This window comes from Plectropomus leopardus, chromosome 6, assembly GCF_008729295.1.
Source record: "Plectropomus leopardus isolate mb chromosome 6, YSFRI_Pleo_2.0, whole genome shotgun sequence".
Lineage (NCBI taxonomy): Eukaryota > Metazoa > Chordata > Actinopteri > Perciformes > Serranidae > Plectropomus > Plectropomus leopardus.
Window position 1 is genome coordinate 20855762 of NC_056468.1, and position 18528 is coordinate 20874289.

Here is an 18528-nt window from a genome sequence, read left to right on the forward strand (position 1 = left end):
ATAACTGGACCACAATTCAAAGACACCTCGTCAGAAGTTTGCTATCTAGGAGTAGCAGTCGACTGCCCGTGCACAGTAAGATGGTTAAGGTCACACTTCATTAGTGGCGTGCTGAGACAATTTCAACACAACATCATGTTATTGCCCAAGTCAAGTTATCAATAGACTGGCAATGACTTAAACATGTTCTCTTCAAATAAATCATACTTCCAAAGACATCATTTAATGTGGTTTGGTGTAGACAGCAAGAGACAATGGACCCAAAATGCACGGCTTGTCATGCAAACAACTGCGCAGGTTGATGAGGGGGTGAGTGGTTGTTTGGGGATCACTGAACTAACACATCAATAACTATACATTAACATCTTGATGACACAGTTCAGTTCATGTGGGCATCATGAGACCTCACAACACACAATATTGTGTCTACAGTGACTCAACTTACCAGTATCCTCTCTATGAGCATGTCATAGTACTGCTCAGTGAGTTGGGGTCTGCTGAGCACAAATCTGCCCAGCAGCTCTACAGCTGCCTCTCTCACACTGGTAGAGTTGTCCATTAAACGACCATGGACGCCACGCTGCATGTCAGACTGCAGAGGAGGAGAAGAGAGTGTCAGTAGACAGCATGGGGGGAAAAAAGACCAGAAGATAACTTGCATACACAACAGGAAAGCATAGAAAAGGACAGGACAGAACAATTTGACACAGCAAGAATGTGACAAGAACAGAAGTAACGACTGCCCACAACATACACAGTGTGGGATATTAACGTGCAATTCAGGCATGAAAAATTGTCTTCATGAACACAGTTCACGGCATACCCTTGCCAATATGCTGGGGTCCACAGCTACAACCTCGGACAGACATTTCATGGCTTTAGTCCTTACAGCGATGGCACTTTCCCCAAGGACTCGCAATATCTATAAAAAATTAAACACAAAAGCCTATGGTTACACAAAATGACTTTATTTTCAGTTCAACAGTTTACAAAACAAACACCAGTGAGCCATAATAGTGAGCCTGTTGTATACCATGTCAACGGCTTAACAGATTATTTTATTTTGCTGCTGTGATTCATTAAAAAAAATAATGATACTTATGGTAGGAACTTTCAAATCTTACCTGTGTTAAATAAATATCAAAGCTCTGGGCGAACGGCCTCATGGAGGCCAAATAACGCACAATCAGACAGGAGTCCTCATAGTCAACAGTGTCAGAGTTCATTCTGCAGAGAAGGGCAAAAAGGACCAATGTTATTGGATAATACAGCCATAGAAGCGGGGGTGAGGCTGTAACTGGGTTTAGATGGGTCAAGTAAGTTTACATTATATGAAGAATATGGATATATTGCTTATACATTCATAGATCCTTACTTCAGTGTAGCAAAATGAGCCGGCGTGGTCTTGATGATGTTACGCAGGAATTTCTTGCGTTTCTCAGCACGCTGCATGATTTCACCAGTGGTCTCCATCTCCTTGGCATGTTGTGGTCCATCCGATGAGTCCTCATCCTTTGGGTTCTGGTTCCGCATGGACTTTTCAGCCTCTGTGGTGGCGTCCCGAAACCACTGGGCAATGTAGAACTTTCTCGCAAACTAGAAGACAAAGAATGTCTCAGTATCAGATTTAGTTGATTCATATAAGAAATCAATGAAACAATCCATTTAGCACACAGTAAGTGATACAATAAGCCAGTATTGTTATATGTGCCTTCAATGTAGCGATTTAATTCTGAAAGGAAAAGGTGGAGTTGAGTAATTTTAGCAGATAACAGCATGAATTTACGGCTAACAGTTACAACAGATGTTTTCCAGTGTTGTGCCAATGTGAGACACTGAACATGGACAAGGTTTTCAGTCTTTTGTAGACCTACCACTAGTGAGGCATCTGTCTCAGCATTCTCCTCCAAGTAGTCCAGTAGAGCCTTCTGCAGTTGCTGCGTCTCATCGCTACCTTGAGACTACATAACGAGAGAAACAGAGATAAACACATTATCTCCTTGTTCCGTTCAACTTGTTTTGCTCATTAAAATCATCAACTTATGTGCCAGGAGACAGTGTGGTCATCAGTGTGAGGTTGTTCTTCTACCTCTTGTAGGATTCGATCGATTGATCTCTGGTCCATTTTGCTGGTGACTGCGTCCTTCCTCAGACGGGCAGCCACTGTGCCCAAGTAGTCCAAAGAGGCTACTCTCAGAGCCATCTCTGTCTGCTTATTACTGAACTGGTGGACCTGAGCAGACAGTGAGAAAGCCAAAAAAACAAAACTTCAGAGTGCATTTAAGATTAATTACCTTCTTCATTAAAGCATCCTAAAATGTTGAAATACTTGACTGCTATTGTCCAAAACAACTTTTACAAACCTATTGTTAAAAATGTAAAGAATGCATACAACAAGAAGATGTACTTTCCAAATAATGACTTGCAACTTCTTAAGTTAAAAGGGTTCCTTTTTATCAAAGGATGGCAAAGCTATCCATGCTATTAAAGTGGGTTGTCTATTTTTGGAAACACTTAAGACAAATAGTTGCGTTCCCAGTTTAAGGAAAGAGCTCTGTCATACTAACCAGTAGTCTACCAAGCAGACTGAGCAGCAGCTCTGCAGCAGGCCACTCTGGTTTGTTTACTGTCGAGAGCAGGTCCTGGACAAAGTTCTCAAACAATGGCCGATAATCTTCTTCTCCCTGCTTACTGCCACACCTGAGGACGAGGAAAGACAAAGAAAGTGGCAGAAGAGGAAAAGGGGGAATAACAGGAACAAAAGGAAAGCATAATGAGAAAGAATGAATGATAGTAACCATAATCGGGGGTCAAGAACCATGACACCACCAGAAAATGAAGACACGTAAAATTCAGAAGAGCATTTGAATGCTTGACACACTTATGCAAGGTAAGGACAAGCAAGACCCCACATTGTTGCATCTGGTGCAGTTCAAAGCATGCAAATGGAGAAACATGCACACCATAAGAATGGGAGTGGTTTGATACATATTTCCACTGACTGCAGAGGGCTTAACAAACGGTGGTGGAAATGCATGTGACAGGTAGCAAAAGCATTATCATGCATTGTACACATGTTAATAAATGTTTAAGGTGACAGCTTTAGTGTCATGCAAAAAGTACATAGCATATTTCAAGGCCGTACAGAATGGAATGGTAATTACTTTTTGAGGAAGACTGAGAGGAAGTTTTGTGCTGTTCTCATCGCCGTCTCGTACGAGTTGGTTATCAACACGTCCTGATCGACCTAAAACAAGAAAAAGACTCAAATCATTTTTCTGAGTGTGTTTTTATTTGCATAAATTGTATATTTGCTTGCTTGTGTGGTGGTTTTGTGTGTCTGCTTGCTGTCCTACCTTGCTGTCGTACTCATCAAAAACGTCCTTGTCGTTGGGGAGATGGACCACACACTGGATCAGCTGCAGCACCAGAGCTGTCACCATTTGGATGTACAATGGTTCTCCATCCTGGTCTGAGCTGTTCAGCCTGAGGACACAGGGGGCAAGGATACATGATGAATAACACACATCACACTTTTCTACTTACATTTTCCTCTCTTGCTTTTTATTTTGCTGGGCAGAGAGTAATAAAGCCCCTGACTTGATGTCTTATCGACACCTAATGGACATACATCAATCTGAATTAATATAAAGCAAATTACCTGAAATTCCTGAGGGAGCGTTTGCTGGTGGGCAGTCTGGCCAAAGAGGTAAAGATCTCTTCCAAGATCAGCTGCCGATGCTTCTCATAACGTGAGAACACCTGGAGACAGAAAATAATAAAAGTGGTTAGTCTCAACCTTCGTAGTATTATAGAACAATAAAAACACGTGCAAGACACGGACAAAAAATCACAAGGATCAGTTTAGCAGCAAAAAACTGCAATGTAGTTTTACACATAAAGTGACCCAAAAAGCTTGCTGCAGGCAGTCTTTTTAGATAAATACTTATAAAGAAAAAATACTTACTGCTGTAACTAGTTTAATGGCACACAGCTGCAGCTCGCTGACATTTTCCACAAAGAAGGGAGTGATTCCCATGGAAGAAACCTGGAAAGAAAGAGGGAATGGTATTCATCTGGTTTGCAATTTTTGGCTTAATAAGCAGATAACTGCTGTCTAACAGTGTTTGTTTTCAGCTATTTTAGTTTTTACCTGGAGGATGGTGGTGTCTGTAAGTAGCTGGATCTCTAGGAGCTCAGAGATGTTGCTGACAATGTCGCACACTTTGTTGTACAACATGACAATCACACGTTGCTTGTGTGTGGAGCATTTCGCACGCTTTGCCTTGGAACTTAACAGGCCACCTGAATGGACAAGAGTAACTAATGTAAATCCTGTGTCTGATCATGAACCATTATTTTACATACTACAAACATGTCCCCTTCATGATAAAAGAAATGTCACATAATATTTTGGCTTTGGTTATAAATAAACCTAAACCTTTAATTGCAGGAACTCTGCTGCATATTGTAACACGTTTGTCCACCAACAAACATGATGGAAGGTGCTCACACAATCAGCCCAGGCACATATAAAAATAAAAAAAATCCAATAAAATAAAGCCATTTTTCTTAATGCTCACCTCCGTGAGGGTCCACCCTGTAGACCGGGTCGTATTGTGGGTACAGTGTGTTCTGAAGGTGGAACTTGGTGTATTGTAGCACCCGCTCTATGACATCTTCGATGTAGACAGCCTTCGGCATGTGCGTTGAGGTCATGATGTTAAGAGCTGTCAGACAGGCGTCTGCTGACTTCGTGACTCTCTCCATTATCAGGTCTCGCCAAAGTTTCTCCTCATCTTCAGCATCCTGGTCCTGAGCTCAGAGAGGAAAATAAATTGAATGCTTTGTACAGAAATAAACTACTATCTGAAGGCCAAATATTTTTTTTTTTGTTTGTTTAGTTCTAGCATAGGAATTATATGTAGGATTTTTTTTTTAAAAAAAATCTACTTTTGCTGCCAGTGGGTATCTTTTGATTTTTCTAAAGGAATATTTTATGGATTTCTGTATTATAACACAAAATTCGCATGCTCACATGGTTCATCATGGTGGAGAGCTTGGATCCATCCTGGATATTCTTTTCCAGTATGTTCAGCAGCTTCACCAGCTTGTCTGATGGGATCTATAACAACAGAGACCATTAAGACCTACATTTTAAGCAGCACCACATATCCTCAACAGCCCAACTGAACACCTTTTTAATAATATACTATAGACAGTACCCTGCTGGAGATGCCCATGGCCTTAATCTTGGCGGACTCGCTGCCCAGCTCACTCAACTGGTGTTTACCGAGAAGCAATTCTTGAGGTATCTCGTCATCATCTGCTGCTGGAAAACGCAAAGCAAGCCCACAATAAAACAGAATGAGGTTTCTGCATTTGGATTTTCAAAGCTGACCACAATTTTTAAAGCCTGTCAGCACTGATATTTACCCATGGCGGTGAAATCCACATCCTCCAGATTCTCCAGGATGTTGTCGATGCTTGCTAAAAACCTCTTGAATGTGGATGAGTCCATCAACTCCTCTTGGGTCAGCTTGGGTTCATATGCTTTCCGTTTCTTCTGCTTCTCCTTCATCTTCATTTTTCTGGCAACTGAGATAGACAATTTCCATCTTAATATTTCTGCTGTTTGTTTTGTTTGAAATGTGTGTGCCAGATACCAAACACTCTCTCTAAAAGTTCATTCATCATTAATAAAACTATTCACTTCTAGGTTCCTTTCATGCTTTTCAAATCTGTGATATTATGTCATTCGTTTGGTTTTCATTATATGGACATAACAACATCACTGCCCAGTATCATGTAGAATTGGCTTCAGCTGTGGAGACCAAACAAAGTAGCTCTATCAATGTCACACACAAAAGAAAAATGTATAATTGGAAATGCTATGGCAGATGACTTGAATACGTACTTTCACTCATGCTAGGTGGTGGTGAGTGTTCGTCAGAGGAGTCTCGGTAGCGGCTCCCTGAGCCTCGTCGGCTGTCCCGGTGCCCGCTTCTCCGATGGTCCCCTGAACCCCTGCGCTCTCTTTCCTCCATATCCCAGGACCTGTCTTTGTCTCGGCGCTGCCGCTTCCTTGCAGCTGTAGAGATTAGGCATAAATAAATTAGGCCATATAATCTAAATAAAAAAAGTACAACAAACCATTCACAGTTAGTTGGTATTAAATTATAAAATATTTCTGAGAAGAAATCTTCACAAAAAGTAATTTCAATAGGCTAAAAACTGTCAGCTCATTAAGGTTTATTTCTGCAGTGCCAATTCAAAACAAGCCTGTTCGCATTGGCCAATTTTCCAACCTATTTCAGATGAAACTATGGCCACTTCTGTATGACAGAAGTTTCAACAGCTGCGTTATATTGAATTGCACTCATACTGGTCATATCTTTGTGACAACCACAGAAGCTTAGAAAATAGTGGAAAATAAGCTGTAGCAACTCAAATCCAGCCAGGGCAAGACCCAGCACCAGGAGTCTGATCCTGGACCGCAGAGATCCCTGCAGAGATCAGAAAACTTTCTGTTGCTGCTGTACACAAGTTAGATGTAGCACTACCACAGGAATGTGCTAGCTGATTTCAAGTTACTACAGCTGTTAAATGAAGGTCCGTCTCCTGGCAGTGGAGAGTTGTCTCATTTGTGGTCTGGTAAACAGTAAATGTAAATGTATTTTCCAAGCTACTGTAGCTGTCACATTTTGCAGGACCCATGTGAGCGTAGCTTTCAGTGACACATCCATCACAGCTTTCATCATATGGAAATGGGCGTGGCTTCATCTAAAGTGGGTTGGAAAAACAACAGATGTTGTTCGGAGTGGGCCAATTGCTCGGCCTCCTGTGTTGCTGCTTGCAGCTTTCTTTAGAACCACTCATCCAAAAAACCGCAGACTCCACATTGTGTCTCCGTTAGTCCACAGCAAAACACCCAAGTGTGAAGTCGATAGGATGACCAGATTTTCTCAAAAGAAAATCGATGCTCACATATACAGACAGAGTCCTTCCATCTCAGTTAGATTACATTTTAGAATAATGCTCGTGCTACAACCTTGTGCAAAGACTAGCAGCGAGAACAAACTGAATCAAATAATTTGACTCACACTCTCCATTTGGATCAAAGTCGTCATCCGAGCTGACCTCAGCATATTTGGGCTTCTCATTTACAGTGCTTCGTTTCCTCTTGTTCACTTTTACCCTTTCACACAGGGGCATGGTTGACTCGATCTCGGCCAGCAGCTCTGGGGGCAGCTCCTTTAAAACTGCTGGGTCCATACCTCCTGAGAATTTGACAATAACATTTTCAAGTTAATAATCAAAAAGTTTATTGTTTGTGAATGTCAGTGCTTAAAAAAATGTACCATGAGTGTGGAAAAAGTTCATTTAAAAGAAATGAGCAAAACAACTTCTTGTTATTACCTTTGCCAGACTTTGAGGAGAGCCTGTTCTTTCCAGACTTGCTGTGTCGGATGATCCTCTGGATCTGGTCGACAGAGAGCTTTTTCAGAACCACGACAGGCTTGGGTCTCTTCTGAAAGTCCTGCACCAAACCCAGCCTCTCCAGTTTAACCTTGGGCTGTCCCCACATTTGACTGTCATTTGACCCACTGCCATCCTTATCACGTTTGATCTAAAAAGACAAACAAACAAGAACAGTCAGGAAAGTCTTCTGAGTTTGTGAAGTTTCAAGTTCAAACATCAATTAATTCACACTTTAAATTATTGCACAAGAAAAACATGGTCTTTGTTTACAAAAAAAAACCCACAATCATGAAAGATTTTTAAAAAAGTAAACAATGGATCAAACTGATTGGCATGAGATTGGTGATTTTGATGTTAATTTCCAATAAAGTTCTGATAGCAAAGACTTAAAGGAATAATCCACAGTTTTCTCAAAACCATAATAGTAATGGTCAATTCATGGTTCTTTGTCAGTGTTGCAGTGTTCACCAATGATGAATGACAGGCCTAAATGAGAGATTTCAGTTTCATTCTTCCTTAACCAATGCCAGTGACCTCATAACTGATCAGTTTGAGTTACATTTCCATAAACCAGAGGCAGCACAGCCACTTTAATCCTTTCAACTTTTAATTGAGTTAATGGCAACTTCAATATAAAATTAGGCAAAAAGCCACATTTTCAGTAGGCATGCCAGTCACTGCTGGTATACTGTGTGGATAATTAGCTATTAGGGCTATACTGAATATCAGTTTTTGGGCATCGAAGCTTCAGTGAGAATTATCTGCTTTTAATGGAAGCTTCTCTCCATGCACTGTCAGTGTCTTTAAAATAACAGCAACATAGCATGCAGGTCGTAACATTTGCCATAATAGTGCAATAAATTAGACTGCGCAAGACAGCTATGCAGTTGTCAAATGGTTTGCCAAGCTTATTGCAGATTTGTGATATATGTATATGTATATATATTTCCTTCAGCATTTCGGGCAAACTTTGAAACTATTCCAGATGCTCAAATGGCAGTGTAGTCTTGTGCTCGCACAGCTATAGTATTTCGCTACTTGTTTCCGCAGCTCCTGATTAAGAGCAAAAATAAGATATTGTATGTAATACATGTAAAACTGTGCCCTTTTGTAAGCAAACACAAAAACTATGATGTTCAATTATTTGCTCAGCACAGTTTACTGTGGTGGGGGCATGCTGTCATGGTATGGGGCTGGGGGTTGCATGAAGGCTTTGAACACTACATTGACAAGAGATGTACGAAAGGATGAAACAAATGGAAGTTTGGCAACATAAAGAAAATTTGCTTTTTTCTGTCAAGGATTTTGGGCTGCATGATACTGACAGTGAGTGCTTAAGGAAACATTTACCCACATGAAACATCTGAGAAACAGCAGTGGAGCATTTCTTTAAGTTATTTGCTTTAGTTCATACACATGACTCACAACTAAAAAAAATCTACTTTTAGCAGATGGTTAGGTGTGGGTTAATGTGTTAACAGAAACTTTAGACCAATCTCAGGAATAAACAACAGGCTTAAAAATGGGAAAACATAAACATAAACAAGAGTGAGCAGTGGTGTGATTTGGTTTTGTGAGATTGCAGGCAGTGAAAGCTGAATGATTGGTAGGTGGGTAGATATTTGGTTTGCGTCAGCCCAGATCACCTTAGGGATCTGGAAGTTCTTCAGTGCGCCACTATGCCCTCCGAGGAGCTGAGCAGGGAAAGAATCTGGAAGTTTAGCACCAGAGGCAGATGAGGCCGGTTTGGAACCATCGTGCCTATTGCCGCTCCGACCAGGCTCTCCAGTGGAAGAAGCCCGGAACCTATCGCGATCACTTCGGCAGCGAGAGTCAGGGGAGCGTCTGTCTCGACCACCGGCCTCGCTCCGATGCCTCCTGTCTCTGTCAGATTCTCTGTCCCTGTCTCTTCCGTGCTCCCCTCTGTTTGATGACTTTGGCATGTCTCCCCGTCTGTCAGAGGACTTCTCATCGTGTCGGTGCTTTGATGACTCCCGACCATCTCTCCTGCTGTCATGTTTATCGACCCTGTTCTTGATGACTTCCGGTCGCCCATCTGGTTTCAACCGCAAAGCTGTGTCAGAACCTTCCACTGCCGCTGGACCACTAGCTGGTTCTTCAGGCCAGCGTTGGGCCTCAAGGGCTGGAATAGGGGCAGCCAGACAGGGGTCGAGCTGGCCATCAGCTCGGCCTGCCTGCTGGAGGTCGATGCTCACCATGAGGGGAGGGCGGCTGGCACCATTCCCAGCTGCGGTGGCCTCTTGCGGGGTCAGTTTGCCAGCATTGCCCCCTCCTGTTGATCCACTGCCCGGGGCACCCGTGGGGCCTCCTGGTCCCCCTGCACCTGGCTCCAGGGGAAAAGAGTCCTGTTTCCTCTTCTTCAGTGGCTTGTCTGTAAAAAGGAAGACATGAAGATAAAACATATTTGTAAAACCTTAAGTCATAACTTGAGCTGTCAGCGGTTATGCATTAATCGCAATGCCATTAAAGTATGTACTTAACACTTTTTTTTTTTTAAACACTTTAATCGCCAGCCCACATTTCTTTGTTTAAGAGGTTGTACTGCACTGAGTTTTCCAGCTACAGCAATGATACTGGTATCATATAAAACTAGAGAAAATGGGGAACCAAGTGAACCCAGTGGTACCAACCATGTCATGCTAGTTTCACAGAAAGGGGGCTGAATAATGTTCCAAAGTTAGGCTAAATATTGGTGATGGAAACACCATGGCCATTTCAAAGGGGTCCCTTGACTTCTGACCTCAGGATATCTGAATAAAATGGGTTCTATGGGTACCCGTGACTCTCGCTTTTCAGACATTTTATAATAGTCCCATGCAGTTTGATTCATTTGATCTGTAATCAAGACACTCTGGTAGGAATTGCTTTACCTTTTAAATATGGACTTCGAAATTTTAAAATGCAATTAATCACAATTACCTAATAAAATTCTGCGATTAAAAAAATAATTGTTTTTGACAGCCCAAGTTATAAATTCACAACTGTTCAGATTTTATCCATTTAATCTTATTTAGAGATATTCTACACACCTTTATCTTGGACCTCCTTGGAGCACTTCTCACTAGCCGCCTCTCGTTCTATCCTTTCAATTTCAGCTAGGGCATCCAGCTCTGCCTCATCGTAAGGGGAACTGGGAGGTTGGAGACCACTGGCACCACCAACTTGCTGCTGTTGTTGAAGCCGAGCTCCTAGGTTTTGCTGGAGAACGGGCACCTGCTGAAAGCCCAGTTCTGCCTCCATGTTGTCAGAGTTCTGGTCCATTCCCGGCAGAATGTCACCTGAAATATTGAAAAAACTTTTTTACAAGGTTGTATTTAAAATGATTTCCAGTACTGACAGGATTTTTTTTGTTCTTTAAGACATGACCAGAGCATACCTCTTTTTAGTGCTGCTAAATGATTAAATAGCAGTGAAAGTGGTTACACTTGAAACTAGAACTGTAAGAACCTGCATTAAAAACTGGGGATCCAGTTCAGATTGAGCCGATCCAAATCTTCCTTACCTTGGTTATCGGACTCATTGGACTTGACCCTGGAGAGCTTGAGGGTGAGTTTCGTAGAGTCCTTGTTTGGAGAGCTTACAATGTCGTACATATCCTTCTCCTCTTTCACTGCCGGGGCCTTCTTTCTCTGCTGGAGCTGCTGTTTCTGGTCAGGTCCTCCCTCTCTTGGTGAGGGCGCATAGGGAGGCGGTGACTGCAGAATCAGCGGAGGACGAGAACCCGCTGAGATGAAGCAACACAAAATAGAGAAGAAAGTTATCCTCCAAAGGCAGGTAAAAAGAAAGCACAGAAAACCAGACAGAGCACTGTGATGACAACTGATGTGCACGACGCTATAAAAAGATGGCCACTATCACTGAAATGAAAATCACTTTGGCCTTGTATCACAACTCATCCTGTTGCTGTGAGATTAAAATCATGAGTTTTACAGTGCCATAGGCGGCTTTTTCCTGAATGACACAAGGTAGGCGAGGTGTATAGGCTGTTCCTCTTTCTGTGTCCTTACGTTTGGGCGTTCCTTCACTCCCTGCTGGGGAGCAGCCAGACTGTGGAGACCTCAGGGAGAAAGAAGGATTCCTCATGGTGGAGTCCCCCTCCTGAACAACACACAGACAAGGCAGGTTTAAGTTAAGCGCTTGGATTTTCAACCAAAAAACGGCCCCACAAACAATCTTAAAACAGATAGCAAGTCCAATTTTTATAGTCCAATTGTCACCAACAAAGCTGGCATCATGTTGGCAAAAAATTTAATGACATTCTTATGTAAACAAACACAAGGGCAATATTGTAACACATATGGACATGATCTTGATAACTTTTGCTGAGCTCAGTACGTCTATGATATAATTATTGTGACAGACCTAAATAAAGCTCCTCTAACGAGGGGGGACTGACTCAATTGTGCCGGTTCATTATATTTTTCACAACAAATTTTATGACAAAAATAATTTAAATTTTGCACCAATTATTTCTCACAATTCAGAACCACAATGTTTATTTAATTTAATGCCAAATACTGCACTATTGTCGGATCATTCACCGCATGTTATATGACTTTCCCTATATATATTAATAATTCTCTAGGACATCAATAAACAAGGACGATTTCACCTCAAAACCAGTGTAAATTTTTGAAAACGACTAATAGAAAATACCAAAAATATTACATTTTTTGAAGCTATTTAAGGTGAGGTTATTTTAAGCTAAACAAACCAAACACACAAATATAACCACACATACATATGTCGCTTGACAGGTTTATTCAGACACCCTTGTGCCTGGTTTGTTAGCATTACATGGCTGCCTATAAGAACTTAAGAACTGCGTGTCTACTCTTAAGCCTGAGGCAGTCTGTCAAATCTTGGGCCTGAATTCTTTCTAAATCTCCTTGTGCTGTGTATAGAACAAGTGAGCATGATTATATTAGCTGTGTTTTGTGTGTTTTTCTTCCATCGATAGCTCACTGTTTGCTCCCTGAGCAGAGACAGTGGGGACTTTCATGTACAGTGGCATCACACGCATGCGCTCTAAATGTTGCTTGGAGAAAATATGTTTTTGATTCACATATCAAATATTCTAAACCTCATGCATAGAAATTTCCTTTTTAAAAATAGTATTATCTAACTGCCAGACATTGTTATTCGTTTGCAAACTTCTGCCTTTGTCAGTAAACTTATAATGCATTCATGATAGACTTTGTCAGTCGTACCTCATTGCTCAGCCGGTGTACAATATTCATGTAGTCCTCAGTGCCGTGTCTGTCTGAGTGGTGGTTGGCAGCGTTGGCCATCTGCCCCGATACTTTGCCCTCATGGATATTTCGTATGCCACCTGGAACCATGGGGCTGGCCACAGACACTGAGATGATAAAAGAAGAAAGAGAAATATATATTTTTTTTAATCATCCATTAGTGAGGTAATTGTGACATTGCTGGTCATGACAGAAAAAAAAATCATCTCTTAAAAATGTGTCTGAACGTTGTTTAAAAAATACAGTAAATATGCACATACTGGAACATGGATTTCATCAGAAAACTTTTTGGTTTAACTGTAAAAATGTAGCTTCAGTTCCAGGAGTCCCAGAGAGGCTTCATGAGACCCACAAGAAAGCTAAGTGAATCACTACAATTCTAACCACTATATATCGAAAACACAATAACACTGAATTTATTGTTTGCATACACAGTTAAAAAATATCTTTTTGTCAAAACTGCAATCTCATTTTGGCTATTATCTGCTACCTTGAGCAGCAAGTAGACCTCTGCAAATCACTACATGGTGGAAGCAAACCAGTTCCTCCTGTTATTGGTCTCACTGAAATGGGAGAATACAATTGACTGCACCAGAGCAGACACTCTAAATGCAAGGCTGTTTTTTCAGCCAGCTACGTTTACTTGTAGAAGCCACAATAATCACAGTTATTATCAAATTAATTGTGAGTTAGTCATATTTAGATGGCGTGTTTTTTTTACCAAAACTCGGCCCAAGCTTAGACCAGTAACAAAAGATCTTTACTATTATAGACAACAGTAATGGTTAACATAACAGTGAAGTTTGAACTGTGGAATTCACCGTTAAAATAATTGCTGCCAATAAAAAAAAATTACGAAATACAACATTTGTACAGAACACAGAAACATCTGTACTAATACAAGTTCAAATACACAAAAACACAGAGAATAACAAACATTTGCTGCAATTATTTGCACTGCATTTTCTTTTGCTCTTCTGCCAACATGCACAACAATAACAACACGGTGATAAACCAAACTGACTAATAGTATTGGCCCTAAGGAATGTCTGGACTTAAGTTGTGAAATTGCCACACTGGCCTCCTTAATGTAATTATTTTGTATCGAACAATACTATTACTATTAAGCTATATTATCGATCATTGCTTGACTGTTTTAAAGTATGAAAAATTGTTCTATTTTATCGTTGAATTCAGATTTAACTTTTTTTATTTGTCCTCGTTAGTTTCCATTGTGTCATTTTCAATAACACTGAGAAAATCCCTTGTTATTCCCAGTTATATATCCTAATGAAACAGAACAAAATGCAGCTGCAAATTTAAAAAAAAAATAAAGGAAAAAAGCAACATGGCAACAACTGTGAAGCAATGAAAGCAAGCATGAAGTTTTCACTAAAAGTGACTTAAAAAAAGAAGGAACAGGCTTCTGTCCACAAAATCACAGCTGCTTATCATATGCAACAAACACACCAGCCTGCATGCCTTTAGAAAACAAAAGTCAAGAATTTAGTTTTAGAATTTGACTACTTGACAGATATAACTGTTCTTTCTCTGAATGCAACAATTTATTATCTTAGCATCAGCATTGGCCCCATATTCATCTTTTTGCCTGCCATCGTCCTATCAGCAAATATGGTGATGTCAGTGGCATATATTTTTCTGTTGTGTCACATGAATTTTGGCGGAGGTTCAAAAGGACGGCTTGAGACTAACTATGTCCAATTGCCCCGGGGACTATAGAAAACGTGTGAGGGACAAACAGAGATCGCCCTTTGGACACCTACGAGATGAAAGGATGCTCACTATCTCACTATCAACGTGTCAAACACACCCTGTTTTTCCTGGATAATGCTACACGGTGAACAACAAATCATAAATTAAAAACAAACATCATAATCTGATCAAATCTTGATGCTGTCGCACAAGAAAGCAATACTTAAGTGCACCAGTTTAAAATGTGAATTTCTGAAATTATATCAAAGCACAGATCTCTTCAGATGTGGGTCATCACACAAAGCCTTCCTGAACGGGAACCTTTGGCCATATGTACACCTTTTAGAAGAAATTGTAAGTTTGCAAGTATACTTGCTTACACACACACATACACTCTTACCTTGTTGTATCTGTTGGTGTTGGTTATAGCTGGGTGGTTGTTGGTGGGAATACTGTTGTATATAACCAGGGGCAGGGCTCTGAGGAGTGTAGGGGCTGGGTACTGGACTGTTCTGGCCCATGTACCGACTACTGGAACCAGTCTGCGGTGCCACAAACCGACTGAACAGAGTGGAGGAATGAACAGGGACAAAGAAAGTGAGCAAGCAAGTAAAAGAACTGCATGTCTAATAGTAAAATAATAGCACTATATAACTTTTGTCTTAAGTTATATGGTGCTATTATTATTATATAATTTTTGTATTAGTGTTTATGATAAATTAGAGCCTGCTAAACTGTGCAGCCTGACCCACCTTGATGGATTGGGAGAAATCGCAGCCGGCTGGAAGTTTGCAGGCTGGGCAGGGCTATGCATGGAATTTTGGGTGATCTTGTATGGTGGTACCATTGGCTGCTGCATAACATCTGTTTAGAAGTGAAGATACAGTGTATTGTTTGTAAATATTAACATGAAGCTGATCTTTATGATTGGTGCTTTCATTTCATTATGTGCAACTTGTATTAATCTATATACTTTTCTCCCTGAAGATGCCAGGGTTCCTGGCCAGCATGGTCTGCAGCAGCAGTGGTGCATCTCCCTCTGGCTCATCGCTACCCAGGTTGTCCTTCAGCTCTCTGAAAACACACGCAGAAATAAGTTCAGCCAAATTCCAAAACGGTCAAAGAGAGAAAAGAGGCTGGTATTATTAATAGTAATAAGAAATTAAAATACACTGAACACGGTTTCAAATCATGTATGAATGCAACTAGTCACTGCATTAAAGAAAAAGAAAAAAATTATGTGTATATGTTTTATTAGATGGTAGCAAACCCATTACTGCTGTATTGTAAATGTAGGAGCAAAGTTGAAAATCAATGATACAGCTCCTTCATGGCAAAATTGTGTTTACAGAATCTCTGCATCAATGTAATGACTTACATAGATTTTCCAAATGTATATATTCTAGGGGTTTTATATTAAGAAAATATATCAATCTCTTGATATAAAACGTGTGGCTCCTTGCATAAGCACTACACTAGATTTTATCAAGTGTGCAACCTCAAACAAATGTGACACCTTTCAAAATAAATTGCTTTTTTAAACTATATTTTTAAGACAACTTTCTTGACTTTTTAATATGTAGTATTTGTACCCAAAAAATACACCCTCCGGTGTAGGATTAATACAACATTATGCAACTTTTTACCTTAAAATAACAGCGTCAAAATCATGTTGATGGTACACTGTGATAGAGAGAATGGCGCCTCTTTCGTTCCCACTCTGTGCCCCAAACATCTGTTCTTGTTTTATGTAACGCTGGTGAGCTGATTGATCTCCGTGAGAAGTATGTAACACTTTACAGCACTAGCTAGATGGCTATCTTCAGTATTCTGCTCACTGAAACACTGAGGGTGTGTCTCCTGAAGGCTCTGACACTAGGCGGCACTGACTGAGCGCCGCTACACAGCGACAGACTCCCATTCAGCAGCTAACCCAACTGCACACAGCCAGCAGTGAGCAGTAACTGTCAGGACAGGTAGCTAATTTGGACAAAAGACTGAAAGTGATGGTTGTGGTGGCTAATTTGAAACAGGCCGGGTTACTTAATAGAGCAGTTTATCTCAACAAGTCAATACTGTGTGGTTCACAGTCCTTTCAAGTGTTTTCAGCAACTATTTTCTAGCATGTATAATGTGTTAAGAAAAAAGTCCCAGATTTTATTTTACCCGCACTTCAACATTTATTGTAGCATATTGTAGCAAACTTTCACTTAAACACTCACATGTGCTCTGTGGAGACCTGGTTGAGGCCATGGGCTAGCTGGGAGGCCAGATTCTCATCCCGACAGCCCAGTAGACAGGTAACTTCCTCTGCGATCCTCCCATTGTATAGGAGGCTCTTAGTGGTGGTGGCCGGGAGAGGGGAGGGGAGGGGCAGCTGGTTCAACACTGAGCGAGAAGAGAGAGATGATGTATAGGACAGAGGTGGAGAGGTAAAGAAATAGAGAGGAGAAAAAGAGGCAGAGTGAGAAACAAGCATGAGCAATACAGGAAACGTGGAAGTAGAAAAGTAGACAGAAGGCGAAAGACAAGGCAAGAGACAGAACATGCAATCACATTTGATCATTTTCATCAGTTCAATAATTCAGCTTCGTTTTACACTGGAAGACGAGACTTAACAAAAACTGTGAGAGTGTGTTTGGAGCACTGCTGCGTGTCACTCACAGTCTGTGAGGCTAGCGATCCCAGCAAGAGTGGTGATGGGAACATGAGGCATATCCCCATTCATGCTGAAGGTGAGGGTGGGGGAGTGTGTTGATACACAGGTAGATCAGGGGGTCGATGGACGACACCCGTCCTCACATCTCCTGACTCCTAGGAAAGAGGATGGTTAGTGAGGGAGAGAGAAAGACAAAAAACAGCATGAGTAATGGACAGGAGAAGGAGCAGAAAGGGCACAAGTAAGTGAAGGGGGAAAGCATAGATTTGCAAAATGTATAAAATAAATATAAAATGTATGTGTTATAAGAGGCAGAGAAAAAATGAACAAAACTGAAAATAATAAAATAATCAATATTATTCAGACACATCAAAAACATAGAATCAAATGCAGTGAATAAAGAAAAAAAAAATGCTGAATATACTGCCATGTCTGCCCTGACTCTGATGTTATGTTTTGTGAGGGAGAAATAGTGCCCGTTACATCATCTGTAAGATGGAAATAAATGTGTCTTCATAGATCTTATCAGTCAAGATAAACTGCCATGGATCTCACCATTTTCATTCATACATGTAGGATATTATTATTTAAATATGTAACTTATGCAAAAGAGGAGAATCTATAGTACTCTCTGCCTGAATTGCAAGGACACAAAATCAAGGATATCATGCCACTACCGTAAATTCAAAAAAGGTGTCTTACTCAAGAAATGCTCAACATATACAATTGCACAGAGGATTGAATCCAGGTCTTACTCTTACATAACAAGGTCACTAATTACTAGACCAGCCTGCTGCTCAACAACACCACGTTATAACACTGGTATATACCATAAGACGTTTCAGATAAACAAAATATTACGAGTCCAATGTACTGATAAATAAAATCATTACATGCTTACTATTTTTTACACTTTAAAGAGCAAGTCATAGTTCAGCCTCAGTACACTGACTGATGCTTATTATGAGTCATTTAAATGTCACATCAGATTACTTAGATCTCCCTTAATAGCTGATATGCAATACACAAACATCTTGGTGGAAGTGGAAACCAACACATATCTGCATGGAAAATATACTGTAAGCAGTTGTAAATACAACCGCACATGATCAACATCACTCTTTGGCTTATTAGGTTAAATGAAAGAAAGGAGCTTTGTAAGAAAAAAAGCAAGATGGTCATTTATCATGTTAACTACTTAAAATACTTTATGAATAATATACTGCCCCAGTGATAATGTACTCCAGTGAATAAGCTTTGGCATTATATTTTACCATCTGTGTTGGTACAGATAGCATTCCTCTATTGTTACACTTAATACAGCTAGTGCTGTGAAACTGAATAAGTAGTCCACAGATGTCAGTCTTTGTGTTTATGCCATAGGAGTCAATTTCCCTTCAC

At 40.6% G+C, this 18528-nt stretch overlaps 1 protein-coding gene across 3 annotated transcripts in view; it reads right to left on the reverse strand.

The window, feature by feature from the left end:
- The window catches only part of nipbla (NIPBL cohesin loading factor a), a 32571-nt gene that overhangs the window by 11008 nt on the left and 3035 nt on the right, over positions 1–18528 (reverse strand). Inside the window, exons 3-31 of one of the 3 annotated variants that reach the window (XM_042487575.1) lie at positions 17133–17282; positions 16691–16856; positions 15442–15542; positions 15221–15332; positions 14869–15029; positions 12714–12862; positions 11511–11601; positions 11006–11227; positions 10533–10781; positions 9699–9874; positions 7420–7630; positions 7104–7280; positions 5918–6091; positions 5437–5598; positions 5226–5332; positions 5039–5125; positions 4584–4815; positions 4154–4305; positions 3968–4048; positions 3662–3762; positions 3357–3486; positions 3165–3247; positions 2568–2700; positions 2090–2233; positions 1875–1961; positions 1376–1596; positions 1125–1227; positions 824–922; positions 446–592 (exon numbers count right to left, since the gene is read on the reverse strand). In XM_042487575.1, coding sequence (XP_042343509.1) covers positions 446–592; positions 824–922; positions 1125–1227; positions 1376–1596; positions 1875–1961; positions 2090–2233; positions 2568–2700; positions 3165–3247; positions 3357–3486; positions 3662–3762; positions 3968–4048; positions 4154–4305; positions 4584–4815; positions 5039–5125; positions 5226–5332; positions 5437–5598; positions 5918–6091; positions 7104–7280; positions 7420–7630; positions 9699–9874; positions 10533–10781; positions 11006–11227; positions 11511–11601; positions 12714–12862; positions 14869–15029; positions 15221–15332; positions 15442–15542; positions 16691–16856; positions 17133–17196 — 4122 coding nt within the window. In that variant the 5' untranslated portion in view covers positions 17197–17282. Of the gene's footprint in view, positions 1–445; positions 593–823; positions 923–1124; positions 1228–1375; positions 1597–1874; positions 1962–2089; positions 2234–2567; positions 2701–3164; positions 3248–3356; positions 3487–3661; positions 3763–3967; positions 4049–4153; positions 4306–4583; positions 4816–5038; positions 5126–5225; positions 5333–5436; positions 5599–5917; positions 6092–7103; positions 7281–7419; positions 7631–9128; positions 9875–10532; positions 10782–11005; positions 11228–11510; positions 11602–12713; positions 12863–14868; positions 15030–15220; positions 15333–15441; positions 15543–16690; positions 16857–17132; positions 17283–18528 lie in introns of all 3 variants that reach the window. The other 2 variants (XM_042487574.1, XM_042487573.1) reach the window with 2 other exon arrangements.